The sequence below is a fragment of the Micromesistius poutassou genome (genome assembly GCF_964030765.1).
Source record: "Micromesistius poutassou genome assembly, chromosome: 1".
NCBI classification, from domain to species: Eukaryota; Metazoa; Chordata; class Actinopteri; order Gadiformes; family Gadidae; genus Micromesistius; species Micromesistius poutassou.
Window position 1 is genome coordinate 15873720 of NC_140271.1, and position 17722 is coordinate 15891441.

At 48.7% G+C, this 17722-nt stretch overlaps 1 protein-coding gene across 1 annotated transcript in view; it reads right to left on the reverse strand.

Annotated features, from left to right (window-relative positions):
• Window positions 1-17722, reverse strand: part of asic2 (acid-sensing (proton-gated) ion channel 2) — a gene marked incomplete at its 5' end in the record, with an annotated part of 276492 nt that overhangs the window by 17578 nt on the left and 241192 nt on the right. Inside the window, 3 exon segments of the mRNA XM_084488803.1 lie at window positions 445-512; window positions 515-571; window positions 14914-15064. Coding sequence (XP_084344929.1) covers window positions 445-512; window positions 515-571; window positions 14914-15064 — 276 coding nt within the window.

The window sequence follows — 17722 nt, forward strand, 5'->3', positions numbered from 1 at the left end:
AAACACACACACACACACACACACACACACACACACACAGAAACACACACAGAATAAAAAAATCACAATCACACAAAACCACATACACACAGAAACAAACTCAAACACACACATACACAAACCTACACACACACACACACACACACTGAACAAACAAACCCACACACACACCCACACACAATCCCCGCAGCTAAAAACCACACACATAACTACACACACACGATTCAACCCCAAACAAAAGCGATAGCCGGCATCGCGGACGGAGCCGCGGACCAGATGACGCACGGACGGGCAGATATGGAGATGAGCCTCCCCTCTCCCTCCCCTCTCCCTCCCCCTCTCCCTCTCCTCGTACAAGCCGCTGGGGGGGGGGGGGGGGGGGGGGGGGGTCGTGCGCTTCATCTCCCTGCGCAGCAGAGGCCCCCCGACCGGAGGACCACCTACCCTCTGCTCCTGCGTGGCCACGAAGGTCTGGAAGCCCGGGGCAACGCCAAAGCCCAGCTCGTGGATGAGGGAGGCTCGGCCTGGCTGTGGATCTGCACCCGCACGCCCGCCTCGAACGCTGTGTCCTCTGGGAGAGGGGGTAGAGAGAGGGGGGACGGAGAGGGGGGGGGGGAGATGGAGGGAGAGGGAGAGAGATGGAGGAAGATGGAGGGAGAGGGGGAGAGGAGGGAGAGGGGGGGGGAGATGGAGGGAGGGAGAGAGAGGGATGGGAGATGGAGGGAGAGGGAGAGAGAGGATGGGAGATGGAGGGAGAGGGGGAGAGAGGGAGAGAGGGGGGGACGGAGGGGGGGGGGAGATGGAGGGAGGGAGAGAGAGGATGGGAGATGGAGGGAGAGGGAGAGAGAGGATGGGAGATGGAGGGAGAGGGAGAGAGAGGATGGGAGATGGAGGGAGAGGGGGAGAGGAGGGGAAGAGGGGGGAGGGAGAGAGAGAGAGAGAGCGGGAGAACCTGTCAGGTCGATGGTCATAAAAAAAAAATCACAATAGAAAACACCACAAATCTCCACACACACACACACACACACACACACACACAGTAACTTCCGGCGCTGGCGCGAGCAGGACGCTTATCCAGTAGCTCCGTGCGTGTCGTGTTGTTTTTAGTAACTTAAGTGTGTTTTTGTAAACTTTTATACTCTTTATATAACACTAGCTGTGTAGAGCGTACAGAGGGAACTCAAGGTCCACCTGAGAGAGGCTAAGGAGGACTACAGAAGGAAGGTAGAACAGAAGCTGCAGCAAAACAACCTGAGGGAGGTCTGGGATGGCATGAAAACCATCACAGGCTGCAAGTAGAAGGGCAGCATCACAGGAGAGGGGGATGCTGGAAGAGCAAACCAGCTAAACCTGTTTTTTAACAGGTTTGATACGCACCTCCCCCAATTCCACCACCTCAGACTGCAGACCACCCCCACCCCACCCTCCACACCCATGGACAGTTCAATCCCCCTCCCCACCACCATCACCAAGGATCAGGTGAGCAGAGAGCTGAGGAGGCTTCGTCCAAGGAAAGCAGCAGGCCCGGACAGAGTGTGTCCAAGGATGCTTAAAGCCTGTTCTGCTGAACTGGGGGAGCCACTCCAGCATGTCTTCAACCCGAGCCTGCAGCTGGGGAGGGTCCCAGTGCTCTGGAAGACTTCATGTCTCATCCCGGTTCCTAAGAAAAAACACCCCAGGGAGCCGGGTGACTTCAGACCAGTAGCACTGACGTCACACATAATGAAGACATTTGAACGGCTGTTGCCCCATGTCCTCAGACCCCAGGTCCACCACGCACAAGATCCACTGCAGTTTGGATACCAGGAGAAGGTGGGCGTGGAGGATGCCATCCTCTATCTGCTCCAATGGGGCCCACTCTCTATCTGGACAAGGAGAGTGGCGCTGTGAGGATCGCGTTTTTTTGATTTCTCCAGCGCCTTCAACACCACCCAGCCGCTCCTGCTGAGAGACAAGCTGACAGAGATGAGGGTGGACCCACTCCTGGTTACATGGATTACGGACTACCTCACGGAGAGACCACGGTACATCAGACTGAAGGGCTGCACGTCAGACACTGTGGTCAGCGGCACCGGAGCACCACAAGGGACCGTGCGCTCTCCCGTCCTCTTCACCTTGTACACATCTGACTTCCAGTATAACTCTGGGCTCTGCCACGTGCGGAAATACTCGGACGACACTGCAACAGTTGGCTGTATCAAGGATGGAAGGGAGGGGGAGTACAGGAGCCTGGTCGAGGACTTTGTGGGGTGGCGCAGGTCCAACCATCTGCAGCTGAACACCTCCAAGACCAAGGAGATGGTGGTGGACTTCAGAAGGAAGAAACCACATCTCCAACCCGTGTCCATCGAGGGGGTCGATGTGGAGGTGGTCAGGAATTACAAATATCTGGGGCTGCAGCTGGACGACAAGCTGGACTGGACAGCAAATATGGAAGCTGTTCACAGGAAAGGGCAGAGCCGTCTGTACTTCCTGAGAAGGCTGGGGTCCTTCAACATCTGCCAAAAACTACTGCAGATGTTTTACCAGTTTGTGGTGGCCAGCGTGCTCTTTTATGCTGTGGTTTGCTGGGGAGGAAGCAGCAGGAAGAGAGACGCCGGTCGACTGGACAGACTGGTGAGGAGAGCTGGCTCAGTAGTGGGCACAGAGCTGGACTCTCTGGTGACAGTGGCAGAGAGAAGGACCCTGGACAAACTGCTGTCCATACTGGACAACACCCACCACCCTCTGCACGACATCCTCACCAGGCATAGGAGTGTGTTCAGTGGCAGACTGCTGTCCCAGTCCAGCTCCACTAATAGACTTAAGAACTCTTTCGTCCCCCTGGCCATCAGACTGTACAACAGCTCCCAGTAAGGGCAGGGAGGACAACAACAATAGATAATAGACAATGGACAATTTATTTATATCTGTATTTTGGACATCCATCTGCACTGTTTTTACTCTCATTTGTACTGGTTTACTTTCATTTTCACTGTTCTACTTCCATCTGCACTGTTTTATTTTCATTTGCACTGTTTACTGTCTGCACCGTTTATTGTATTGTAGCTACTGTTAATTTTATTTTATATTTTAATTTAATTTGAAGTTTATTGCAGCTACTGTTAATTTTATATTTTAATTTTATATTTTAATTTTAGTCTAATGTATGTTTAATGTATGTTTTATGTTTTATGCTACTGGATACTTGAATTTCCCTCGGGATAAATAAAGTATCTATCTATCTATCTATCTATCTATCTATCTATCTATCTACACAGGCACCTGCACAGACAAGGTGAAGCTTAACAGAACTCCCCAAGTGCACGCACGCACGCACGCACGCACGCACACACACACACACACACATACACACACACACACACACACACACACACGTACACGCACGCGCACAAAAAGCCTGGGGATTTTAGCTTTTATTCCTCTTCCACTAGAGGATTGGCGGAGGAAATAGGAAGGAAAGTCAAAGCTTTGTATGGTCCAACAGCATTTGTTGACAGCCAGATGCTGTTTGAAGAAAGGGAGAAATTGAAATTCTGCTCGGGCGGCACCTTGACTCGATGGATTCCCTGCGCAAATATAAAACGATGTCTCGGGTTCTGAGGACGCTGCTTCAGAGGGGCCGGTCGATGCAGCGAGGCAAACTCGGTCCGATCCCTCTCCTTGTCATTGACGGACGACCCGACCAGCAAAAAATGGTTACAACACTACTATCTTCTGATTATTTTATGCAATTGATGTAATTTATTTCCCTCTCTCTGCCTCTCTCCCTCTGAGTCTCTCTATCGCTCCCCTCTCTCTCTCTCTTCCTCTGAGTCCCTCTCTCTCTCCGTTTGAGTCTCTCTCCCTGAGTCCCACTCTGTCCCTCTCCCTCCCTGTCTTTCTCTCTCTCGTTCCCTAAGTCTCTCACGCTCCCTAAGTCTCTCTCTCTCTCTCTCTCTCTCTCTCTCTCTCTCTCTATCTCCCCCCCCCCCTCTCTCTCTGCCCCCCTCCATCCCTCTCCCTCATTACATTTCTGTATGTGTCCGACAAAGATAATTTTTTTATGTTTATATTTATGTTGCACCAAATATATTTCAGGACAGGGTCAGCAAGTCCTACCTCAGTTGTTTTACAGCATTTCTTTACTTTCTTTATGTCCACCTCTCTGAAGGTCTAGAATACAATTTATATCAAGCATAACCTTGCAAAATCTAGAACCAAACTATCCCCAAATGGTCGTTCATTCTTCAGATTCAGGATAGCCGTCTGTCCTTGAGATAAAAGGCCTGTTGCGTGATTACATTTTAAGGTCTCGATTGTTGGACAGGAGTCCTGCACTAAAGACCTGACCAAGGGGGACACGACCCAGGGGCCTCACCGGGTCCTGGGACGCCACACCCAGACCTTTACGTGTGAAGAGAGGGCTGTACCACGATAAGGCGGTCCGACGCGTGGGTTTACCGTACCGCCTTGACTGTGACCTCCCGACTGCGACCTCCCTTTGCATCACATTTCTCTGCGACATGACTTTCCCATCTCTTCCCGCCCATTGTTTCGTTTGACTATAAAAATCCATGAACGGGATGCGGGATTTGCATTTGTGCTGATTTCATATGTATGGAGACGAGATTAACATTCGCCGTTCCCTCCTCGGGGGGAGTCTCTTTATCTGGGAATCAGTTCAAGGTCTGAAATATTGCACAGCCCTTTCACGTTCCGATTTGCATTGGTTTAGCATTTAAATCTGGGTTCCTTCTCACTGGGCGGAGCGCAGCGTGGCCCCCGGGCCTCCTCTGGCCCCACTTCAGGCTGAAATAGCTTCTCCACCTTTCATAAGACCCAAGTCCCTCCCCTCCAATGAGGGCTCTTGTCTTCTGAGGTGCCGGCACTGAGGGACACTGGGCAGGCGGCCGCTGGGGTGTGTGTGTGTGTGTGTGTGTGTGTGTGTGTGAATTTGTGTATGCCTCTGTGAGAATGTGTGTGCGCACTAAATAACCAATACAAATTATTTTTTTGTTTATGAAAATGTTTGCACTGCATTCCATTTGCGCCTGCAGTCAAGCCTAGGTATTTGTTTGTGTGTGTGTGTGTGTGTGTGTATGTGTGTGTGTGTGTGTGTGTGTGTGTGTGTGACTGTGTGTGTGTGTGTTTGGTCTGTGCATGTATGTGTGTGTGTGTTTGTGTGTATCCGTGTGTTTGTGTGTGTGTGTGTGTGTGTGTGTGTGTGTGTGTGTGTGTGTGTCTGTCTGTGTGCCTGTACGTGTATGCCTGCCTGCTTGCGTGCATGCCCGTGTGTGTGTGCGTGTGTGTGTGTGTGTATAGCGAGGGCAGAGCCAGCTACCCTCCAATTCGCCTGTTCCAGCTACAGCAGATTGTGTTGTGCCAGCAACGGCCTTTCCAGCCCATGTATTGGCACCAGAACACCAGCGATGACAACCCTTACTTGACAGCCAAGAGTGTGTGCATGCGTATCTGTGTGTGTGTGCGTGCATGCGTGCGTGCGTGCGTGCGTGCGTGCGTGCGTATATGTATGTGTATGTGTGTTCGCCTACATGGGTGTTTTCATTGTCGGTCCTCAAAGGAAAGTGATCGCGGGCGTGTCAAGTCAGCCCCTCTGATCTGTGGTGATCAAGACAAAGGAAGGATAGTGTGCTTGTTGTGTGTTTGGGCATGGGCGGGATACACATTGTGTTACTCAACATTTCATCAGCCCCCCCCCCCCCCCCCCCCCCATCGTTACCCATCCTAAACCTCCCAAAACCCATTCCTGGTTCCACTTAAGTCAGGCTGACAAAGGGAAGCAAGCCATCCTAACCAGTCCCAATACGATCAACTCGCATTCAATCGCTGAATAAACCTTGATTCAAATAAATGATGCTGTTGCACTCGCCTCCGTCCCCGGGCATTCTAGAAACTGATTAATCTTGTTATTTTTAGGACTTTGTACGTGCGTTATAACTTCCGCTGATTCTCGTGTCTTTGTGTATCTGCATCCGTTGTCGTTGTCGTGGTCCAGGCTGTATCTGGTTGTGCAAATCTGTGTGCATATCAGACACATAGAATCTCATGTATCTCTGTGAGTGTGTGAGTGTGTGAGTGTTCACCCCACCGGAAGAACAAAACATATGCAAATACAGAGTGCCCACCATTCCCTCTGCGGTCTGCCCGTTGGGGCCGCGGTCTGCCTGTGCCGGTTGGCCTGGTGCATTCATCCATGGCGCACGCAGGCCTCTAGAGCGGGCTGCTGCAGCAAAAGGTTATATTAGGCCAAGTGTTCCCGTGCATGTCAGCTGGTACAATGAGTATGACAGGAAACCCTGGAGCGCACAGGCACACGCACGCAATGTACATATACACAAACACACACACACACACACACGCAATGTACACATACACAAACACACACACACACACACACACAGACACACACACACACACACACACATCCATAGTCACAAATCAAAGGTATCGAGTGATAAATCAAACACTGTGAACAGGTCCAGCACTAGAGAATTCAGCACTGGCCGATTTCCAGAGCGTAATCGATCTGAGTCCCGCTCTGGCATTGACCAAGGTGTCAGACACCCCCCTCCTGGTGCTGCTGCCCTGCTGAGCCAATAGCAGGATGTCCAATAGCAGATAGAGAAGGATGAGAACACCAACCAGCCCAGTTAACCTTAGCTCCCCTGTCCTGGCAGTGTCTAAACATGGAGCTCAGTCGTCTGGCTGGGGGGTTAGTCCCACACAGAACATCAGACACAGACAGACAGACAGACAGACAGACAGACAGACAGACACACACACACACATACACACAGACCGACACACACACACACACACACACACACACACACACACACAGACACACAGTCAAGCACACACACACACACACACACACACACACACACACACACACACACAGTCAAGCACACACACACACACACACACACACACACACACACACACCACACACACACACACTGTGTGAAACTGATTTGATGCTTTTAATATAAGATGCATTCCCAAGTAGACAACACGATATTACAGCAGAACTAAACTAGTTCTCCAGGATTTGATTTAGCGAGAACTGCAGATACTGGCAGTGGAACCAATACAGTTTATGGTTTGGCTCGATGTCGACAAATACCGAAAGACATGGATGGAGAATTTAAAATGAAAAACGCCATACATCAAGAGTTAACAATACTGCCCGAGAACAGAAACACGTACAGTTGGAGAAAACCTTCATCAGAAATGATAAAGTCTCACTGAAATGTCCTCCCTTTGGGCCCATAAAAATGTCCTCCCTTTGGGCCCATACATGCATAATGTTATCCACCGCACCAGGACTAAAGGACAAAAGTTGTATTATTTGAATGGAAGAGCCCGTCAACTGTGAACGAGGAGTGATCGATGTGCAATCCAGCATCACATACCCACATGTTCTGGTCTTGCACAAAGCTAGCTCATTATTGGTCATCCATCTTTGACACAATATCAGGCTTCATGGGACAGCCAATCTCACATGCCCTTTGGTTGGGTTATTAGGGGTTGTACCTGATAATTTGGGTCTAACTAGGGCGCAATCAAATAGTGTTGCTTTCCTAACGCTCCTGGCCAGGCGGCTGATTTTGATCAAATGGAAGGACTGTAAACCCGTTCTTTACTTCCTCAAACTTGAAAAAATAAGATATTCTTTGAAAGGATCAGCAAAAAACTACAATAAAATATGGGGACCTTTTCTGGACTATGTCAAGACACATACCACACTTAGAATAAGTAGAGAATAAGTATATTCCACGGCATAAGGTTGCGATTAGTTAAATAACAGTTTTTAATCAGTGGTCACCCCCTCCCTTAAATGTGATTTTCTTAATGGTACCTTTCTTTTTTTTTCTTCTTTGTTTCGTCTTTGTTTGTTTGTCTGTCAGACTGTTTCATTATACTTTGCACTGTTCATTTTTGTCTTTTGTATTTTTTATTTCATGTCAGTTACTGCATTCAATGTAAAAAAAAGAAAAAAATGTCCCAGATATGTTCAAGATGTAATGTCCAAACTGAACTGAAAAAAAAAAGAAAAAAGAACTGTGAACGAGGAGGCTGTAGTGTGAAACACCAAGTGATGAAATTACTAAAATATTACTGGATACACATTCTGACTCTAACTCCCAAAACACAACGTCAATAAATTTCCTAATGCCTTTCCCAAAGAATTGCGCTGACAAGGGGGAAGATCTGGTTAGACACGGTCTGAAACAGATTCAGCACAGTGCAAAGACCGGGCCTCCTTCATCCTCAACAAACAAGCTGGCTGGAGCTCCGATCACAGCTGTTGACAGGGTGAAGCCGCTTATCCAAGCCAGCCCCGTGACAGCATGAATCTCTCCTCACTTACACAGAACCAGCCTCCCTTAGACGGAGACACAACACCATGTTCCACACTTCCACACTCCCTTCCCTTCCCTATTTGTTTGTTATGTTTGTGTGGGTGCTGCCGACATCAATTTGACAAAACATTAGTTTCTGGAAAAACAACAAGGGTATTTATAGAAGTTAAAATTGGAAGGTTAAAGAGTCAGTGTGCCGGTCTTCAAAACAACTAGTTAGTGTTGTGTGAGAAGCATCAGGCGGTGGTGAGCAAGCTGGAGCAACACAAGCATGAAACAGCCGTTCCAGCTCGCCGTTCTGTGGCAGAAGAGCCCCTTAGCTGGAGCCCGGTCCTCCCAGAGAGACGCTTTGAGATTTGACTGTGAAATGGAAATCTGGAGAGTTTCCAGATGAGAGACTTCCTGTCAGACATCCAAGGTCAGATATACAACATGGCTCCCAGCGGTAAAGTATGGAAAAGTTTCAGACCTGCGTTCTGGCCTGTAGTCCCAAAGACAAACATCCAGTATTCTCCGATGACCAGACTCAGTCTGGTGTTGAGAGGTCAAACACAGGTTGAACACACTTCCTGAATGCCCCACACCTCACATTTACATTTGCATTTAGCAGATGCTTTTATCCAAACCAATTTACAGTAAGTATTTTTGTTAGAAAGAGAAAAGATATATCGCTGTTGGTACATGTAAGGACGTTCATAGAGCCAAGTGCCAAGCACTAACAATCACTAGGTTAACCCATTCCCTGTATACAACAAAGATAGCTAGGATGAGATGCTACACAATGCTTTAATGCTTTTTTTTTTACTGCAAGGACGTACAACATACAATAAGTGCATAAGAGGGGTGTGGGGAGGCAAGGGCCGAGGCTATGCAGAGTCTAGATGAAAGACTAGACTCTGTCTCACCGAGACTCTGTCTCGGTGAAAGACAAGCGCGGCCTCACTCTTCTTCTGTGAGAAGAATCCCTCCGTGGTCGGCCCAGACACCACTCCTCGGTGGACAGGTCTCTGCGGCTCGGAGGACAGAGCAGAAGGACTCCCAGGTAACAGCCCCGCGGTGAGCTGATTGAGAACAGACCATCACGTGACCGTAAACGGCACTAATAAAGTATCTCATAAAAGTGTATTCATTTGGATTTTGATGAGCCCGATATTTCTTATTTATAGCCGAGCCACAAAGCCGTTGTGGTTCCTTGTTTTTCCCGACTGCCAATCTCGACCGCCGTAAAACAACCGGGACGATCTTGTTTTATGGGAGGGTAGATTCCCTCGCACGCTGGGTTTCCACTGCTCCCTTTGCCCTGAACCCTTTAACGACAACAAAAGCTTCAGTAAACCAGGCTGGTTGTCTTGATGGTTGTCATAAGTGTGATATGCTAGGCATGTTAAATAAACCACCTCAAATACATCTGCCAACTCTACTGAGCGCCTGACTACGGTACCCTCAGCACACGGATGAACACGGATGAAGGTGATGTAATACACGCCACGGACCAGAGCCTGATCAAGTCATCGCTCTGTGGGGGGCTATAGTAATCTCAGGAGGCGCGCGGACTACGCACAAAGCGAGGGTAAGTCACGAAGACAGCAGGCCATTACGTCCTTCATCACGACGGAGCGATCATCACACTATGATCAGTGAGTGCAGGTTATCAACGCCCGGTATCCAGGCAACAGAGCCGTTTTTGTCACGACTAATATGACAACCGGGGGAAAGGAGATGCTCTCTCGTCGTCGTTTTAACTCAAGAAAACAAAGGCGAAACAAAACCAGCCACCAGAAACCCTGTTAGCGAACCTACTGTGACATTAAAAATGCAATCCATAAATGTGACATTAAATATTCAACCCAAATGAAGTGCATTCTGTGCCGTGGCCCCCGGAGTGGGGAGATGACTCTGCAGGGCCCGCTCACACTCTCCCCCTTTGCACATTAAACTGAATCAGCCCTCCGCCATCCTGCCTAGCTCCAGCTCAACCATGTGTGCTACGAGTTAGCTCTTTAGCTAGACCACACAGCATCAGCCAAAGCGACAGAACGCATTTTGAGCCGACACACATCACATCACATCTCAGGGGATGGCAGCGGATCAGAGGAGATGGTAAATGATTCCCCAAAACGTACACAAAAATGAATCATTGAGTCTTTTGTCCTGGCCTGTGTAGAGAGGGTGCAGCCCGCGATGACGATGATTTATTGCACCACACAGTGCGATGTTCATCTCGATTGGACAATGACTAACGGCCTACAAAATGTGGAAGCGTGTTGGGCTACCAAAAATTTAATTTGCCTTTTGTCTGCCTGTTCAAATATGCCAAATCAACACAAAGATGTTTTCTGCGTCTTTCTTTTCCCCTTCGCTGAGATAAGGTACGGATGGCCCGATAACAAAGCCAGAACAACTGGGGCAGAAATAGAATGGCTGTCTTCCATTAGCGGTTGAGCCCAGTAGAATGGTGACAAGGGCTGGAGACAGGTAGCTGGAGGGAACCCAGATAATGGATGGGAGATGGGCAGCTGACTGTGTCTGTGCGTGTTCTTGTGTTCTTGTGTGTTCTTATGTGTGTGTGCGCGTGTGTTTGTGCGTGCGTGCATGTGTGTGAGAAAGTGGGTGACTCAGCAACCTCAGGCTAATTAATTCCATAAGGGGGGGAAAAGGACACGATGGTTAGAGAGGACCCCTGTGCAGACAGCATGGCTCCAGTGATGCCGGTGTAGAAAGCGTGAATACATCACATCCTCTGTAGTACGGAGAGGCTGTACAGGGAAGCTTTCGGCTCCCTGATCTGAGGCTGTGATCCAGGATCATAAGCTATTGACAAAGAGTCTGTCTGTTTGGTTCCCGGTCCCAGCTGTAGACAGAGGGACACCTCCGCAGACTCCCGGTCTTTATCGGGACTCAACGTTCACACCAAAAACGTGAACGCTATAGCTATATAATGTATAATAATATCACCGCCAAAAGCTGTGTGCGCCTCCGGATGATATTATGAATCCTACACAACTTTGTCAGGTTCTCCGACGTCTCTGGTACTTCAACGACAAGTAAAGGCTCATGGTGGCGGTTATCTTGGTGATGGTTGAGCATGAATTGGTTGAAAGAAACTTTGGCGTTCACAAGAGGTAAGCCCCTCCCCCTACACTCGCAAGAGTGTTTTGAAGTTTACGCAACCAGATTTGCGTGAGTAAAGTTGTTGCGGCGTGAATATTCGCTTTTGGTGTGAACACACGCAGACGTGAGCTCCACTTCAAAACTCGCTGCGTTGGGGGGAAACACATAAGGTAATGTTATATATTAATCTAATACATCGTGAGGACGCGTGTGTTTACAAAAGAAATACAATTACAAGAGGAGCCAGGAGGATAAATACAAGCATTAAAATATGATTTATTTATTACACCAGGCTTAATAGAAGGCTCACAATAATATTTGAAAACACATTTTTATCCAATGACGTTTATTTTTTCAAACATAAAACCCAATCGTTTTTAATGTGTTTAGAGTCTTTTGGAGGCTTGCCTGGGACAACGTAGAGGGTTTTGCATTGATTCAAGATCCTAGTTAACAGTATAACTATCAGGAAGTTGGCTTCTCTGTGCTGCAAAGCTCAGCAAATGGTAAAGGCAACTGTCGTCAGACTAGCGCTCAGTTTCAGGACACAAACCCGGAGAGAAGAGCCAGAGATGCTGATTGTAGCTTAGACAAGTTATATGCATGACAATACGATTCGAGGCGGAGGATTATGCGAAGAGATGCACAGCGGATATAGAGGATATAGATATTGAGATTAAAAGGGAAAAGATTTTTCACTTCAAGATGCACAGTCAAACAAATGTTAAGCCTGTCTGTACGGCCATGATAAACACAGAGGAAGATACATTGATTGGATTTAAATGTCGAATTGCAAAAAAATAAATAAATAAAGGAGAGACCCTCACAGCCGGTTGAGTCCATTAGTGCAACACGGCATCATTTCCCTCCCTCGTACATAAATAACAGCCATTAGTACCTTCCAAATCATCTAAGATCCTTTGAAGATACTGACTGTCGACTGGGCCTTTGATGGGGAAATAACAGCAATATCCCCTCTTGAATGAATGGTGTCCGGTGATGACCACAAATGCAGCTAAAGAAAAATTTATCAGGAAGACGACAATCCCCTTCTATTCCTCACAGCTCTATGTCGGGTTCTAAATTCCCATGCAGTCATCCCAGGCCCCTCCCCTTTCTCTCTCAACCAATCAGGACCTCATGCATTAACAGGAGTACGACTGCTCGCCACTGAGTGTATAAATATAATCATTTAAATATATAATAAATAAAGTCATTCCCGCCTGTCGCTTGTCTGTTGTTTTCATCGAGACTCAGCCCTCCTCCATCCCCTTCCACCCCAGGATTAAGCTGCCCCTGTCTGCGAAGGAAGAGATTATGTCCTCCAGGGCCAAGGCACTCCATCCAATGTCGCACCACCACCAGCCTCTAGACTCCATCAGGAGGGGAATCATCTCCCGGCGTACTTAATGGCTCCATCGTCCCCGTGAAGAATCGTTTGACGGTGTCTAATCGCCAAACGTGTTGTCAATAAATGTTGCGGTTCATTTTAAATACTAGTGGCTTCTGATCGAACAATGTACATCTGAATCCGGCCTCTTCGTCTATTGCTCCTTGACGCTAGCCTGCATTATAGGTTCATAGATCTCTGATCCTCTTACTTACGTACCTCCATTCCCTACCTCATTATACTGCGGTCGTCTCTGTTCCAGCTCCGCGGCCTGCCCCACTTTACAGCAGTAATAGACTCTCCTTTCATGTTGAAAGTTTGGTTTGCCATCACAAAGCGGGTGCTGAATTAGTCATTTAGATTATTAAAACTTTGAATGTCTTTTCACCATTGGTGTGGCGCGCTCCTATTAATTCCTTTTTTAGCTGTTTTTTAGCTGATGGTTCAATCATTGTCACTTTAGAAATGCAGGAATTGGAATAGCTTTGATTTTACTTTGGAGTGGGAAGGACCGTGGCTTGGTTTTGCTTGTTGAACGGAGTCGGTAGAAGACTTCATTCACTTTCAGGGGCGCTACCTCTCGATGTGTGTGTAGGTGGTCTCAGGCCCTACCTGTTGGTGTGTGTGTAGGTGGTCTCAGGCGCTACCTCTCGATGTGTGTGTAGGTGGTCTCAGGCCCTACCTGTTGGTGTGTGTGTAGGTGGTCTCAGGCGCTACCTCTCGATGTGTGTGTAGGTGGTCTCAGGCCCTACCTGTTGGTGTGTGTGTAGGTGGTCTCAAGTCTACCTGTTGGTGTGTGTGTAGGTGGTCTCAGGCCCTACCTGTTGGTGTGTGTGTAGGTGGTCTCAAGTCTACCTGTTGGTGTGTGTGTAGGTGGTCTCAGGCCCTACCTGTTGGTGTGTGTGTAGGTGGTCTCAGGCCCTACCTGTTGGTGTGTGTGTAGGTGGTCTCAGGCCCTACCTGTTGGTGTGTGTGTAGGTGGTCTCAAGTCTACCTGTTGGTGTGTGTGTAGGTGGTCTCAGGCCCTACCTGTTGGTGTGTGTGTAGGTGGTCTCAGGCCCTACCTGTTGGTGTGTGTGTAGGTGGTCTCAGGCCCTACCTGTTGGTGTGTGTGTAGGTGGTCTCAGGCCCTACCTGTTGGTGTGTGTGTAGGTGGTCTCAAGTCTACCTGTTGGTGTGTGTGTAGGTGGTCTCAGGCCCTACCTGTTGGTGTGTGTGTAGGTGGTCTCAGGCCCTACCTGTTGGTGTGTGTGTAGGTGGTCTCAGGCCCTACCTGTTGGTGTGTGTGTAGGTGGTCTCAGGCCCTACCTCTCGATGTGTGTGTAGGTGGTCTCAGGCCCTACCTGTTGGTGTGTGTGTAGGTGGTCTCAAGTCTACCTGTTGGTGTGTGTGTAGGTGGTCTCAGGCCCTACCTGTTGGTGTGTGTGTAGGTGGTCTCAGGCCCTACCTGTTGGTGTGTGTGTAGGTGGTCTCAGGCCCTACCTGTTGGTGTGTGTGTAGGTGGTCTCAGGCCCTACCTGTTGGTGTGTGTGTAGGTGGTCTCAGGCCCTACCTGTTGGTGTGTGTGTAGGTGGTCTCAGGCCCTACCTGTTGGTGTGTGTGTAGGTGGTCTCAGGCCCTACCTGTTGGTGTGTGTGTAGGTGGTCTCAGGCCCTACCTGTTGGTGTGTGTGTAGGTGGTCTCAGGCCCTACCTGTTGGTGTGTGTGTAGGTGGTCTCAGGCCCTACCTGTTGGTGTGTGTGTAGGTGGTCTCAGGCCCTACCTGTTGGTGTGTGTGTAGGTGGTCTCAGGCCCTACCTGTTGGTGTGTGTGTAGGTGGTCTCAGGCCCTACCTGTTGGTGTGTGTGTAGGTGGTCTCAGGCCCTACCTGTTGGTGTGTGTGTAGGTGGTCTCAGGCCCTACCTGTTGGTGTGTGTGTAGGTGGTCTCAGGCCCTACCTGTTGGTGTGTGTGTAGGTGGTCTCAGGCCCTACCTGTTGGTGTGTGTGTAGGTGGTCTCAGGCCCTACCTGGCAGGGACTAGTGTGGTATGTAGGTGGTCTTACCTGTGTCCCCCCACACCGGCAGGTACTCGTCCTGCTGGATGTCCAGCATGATCTCCAGGCCGTTCCCCGTGCCGCCCTTCATGGTGGTGCGGAGGCTCTTCCCCTCCTCCACCGCATTGAACATGTAGCACTTCCCATACCTGGTGAACACCTGCAGAGAGAGAGGGGGAGAGAGAGAGAGAGAGAGAGAGAGAGAGGGGGAGAGAGAGCGAGGGGGAGAGAGAGAGAGAGAGAGAGAGAGAGAGAGAGAGAGTGAGAGAGAGAGAGAGAGAGAGAGAGAGAGAGAGAGGGGTGGAGAGAGAGAGAGAGAGAGAGAGAGAGGGGGGGAGAGAGAGAGTGGGAGGAGAGAGAGAGAGAGAGGGAGAGGAGAGAGAGAGAGAGAGAGAGAGAGAGAGAGAGAGAGGGGGGGGGGGGGGAGGCGAGATAGAGAGAGAGAGAGAGGGGGGGGGGGAGAGAGAGGGGGAGAGAGAGAGAGATTTGAGTAATCATTTAATTGAACATGCTCGTAAAAACAACAGACGACGCACACACAGATGACACACACGCCAGACAAACTGTGGAGGTGAAGAGGGCCATTCGCCCAGAGACGGGCTCATCTGGGCCCCACTGACAGAACCATGCCGTCCTCCTGTTCCAATCTCATCTTTTGCAGAGAGAAGCCGCATCGACGGATCAAGAGAAGGCCAGCGCGCTCAGCGTGAACCCACAGGGACCTCGCTCACTGCTATTAGAGCTGAAACAACCACAGGTACAGCCAACGCAACCTCAATAAATGAACCAACATAATAAATGAACCAACATAAACAGCAGAAGGAGCACACCAAACGGAATGCTTTCTCCGGCTGGCTTCGTGGCCGCGGTAGATAAGAGGGATTTAACTTGCAGGACCAAGGAGATGGCGAGTGAGGGAAGAAAAACCTTCACAATTTCCCACGTAATCACTTAAAAGCTGTGTAGGACCTGTCATCGAGTGAGGGATTGTGAGGTTTAGAAACCCAATTACTTCTTTCCGTTTTTCTCCATGCTGAACAATAGCTAAATGTTATGTCTTGAGGGCTAGGTGGGTTCATTGGTTGTGGATGTGTGCGTGTGTGTGTGCGTGTGGCTGGAGTCGACTTCTTGTTTCAGTAATGGCTTTCGGCTTTCCCTCTTTATTTCACCTGCTCAAAAACAAGCCACCAAATTACTTTAAACCACATTATAAACAGTGTTGGGAACATTACTTTTAAAAAGCAATTAGCTATAGTTACTCACTACTTGTTCCAAAAAGTAACAGAGTTAGTAACTGAATTACTCTATAATAGTACTCTATATATAGTTACCAGGGAAAGTAATTATTTGCTTCATTAGATGCGTCGACAAAGTCTTCGCTCCTGGACATAATGTACACTTTACATGCACGTTCTTGCCTTTGACCTCAATGAATTAGTTCTTATATCTCCACCTTGGAAATGACAACTTTTCATCGGATTGCTCCGGACTTGCCATTTCTGCTGCTTCATCGAATCTGTTTGGTGTTTGTGTGTGTGTGTGTGTGTGTGCGTGTGGCACGCGTATCCTGGCTTGTGTGTAAAAACACTGGCACAGATTGGCTACAATGAAACATGACTCGTTGTTAACCCACACGGCCTCCTCACTAGCAGTTTATGTATGGAACCAGGGGTGCGTTCGGATTACGCAGTTTATTCAATCAATTCATAGTAATGCACCGCATTTAACGTTCAGTAACGATAACGGCATTGTAACGACGGAAACAGTAATTAGTTAGATTACCCCGTTACTGAAAAAATAACAGCGTTACCTAACGCCTTTCTTTTAAACAGCGTTATTCCAAACACTGATTATGAATAATAGATTATTTTGAAATTGCTGAACGCAGCTTATTTCGATTTTGCGTGTACACCAACGTCTGTGAGTCTTTGTGTGTGTGTGAGAGAGAGCGAGAAAGAGAGAGAGCAAGAGGAAGCAAGCAAGTGACCGAGGACAGAGAGAAAGTGAGGGAGAGCGAGAGAGAGCAAGAGAGAGAGAAAGAGTTTGTGTGTCTATGCGTGTTCGGAGCAACATGCAAACATGCAAATGAAAGGCTAGATGTATGGTCTCCCTTGCATATTAATCCCCCTCACCACTTTCATCATTGTCTGACAGTCTGAGTGGACGTGATTGATGGAATCCTTGTAAATTAAAGATACTGCTCGTTGGAATCAATGTACAGGCCGAATAAAAGCCGTCAGAATCGCAAGATCACATGTGCCTGATTGATTCACCAATTTGGTGAAAACCTGGTGAAGTCCTTTACCGCTATGCTGTATGTACTGTATGTATATCGCAAATTCTCCCCGCCCTGGTCTGGTGCATGTGGATGCTGGCCCTCTCACAGCCCAGTCAGTCAGGTTGATGGATAACCAGGCTGTGACCACTGTCACATTTTGGGCGGAAGGAAGCGAAGCAGCACATTGTAAAGTCGCTGTGTGCAGCGCGCCTGCCGCCTGCAGATACGGTTTGACAGATGCAGATATGAGTCCGTGTTCCATAAACACCCGGCGTTAAATTGCCAGAGCTTTGCGAAACACAGTGTGACATTAAAATGCATTTGGGTGTCGGGTTAAACATCGGGTTTGTTTACGGATAGGAAGTTTGTGGAGTTTTCATTGGTTTTGTTGCAGATGATTTGGTAGGACAAGCACACGGTGGAAAAGGCAGACACCTGTAAACATTTTAATGAAATGTAACTCAGGCTCTGCCAGGGATGGTTTGGAATGCGACAGCCCAGGTGTATTTGTCCTGATGGAGAGTGCTTGCAGATCAGAAC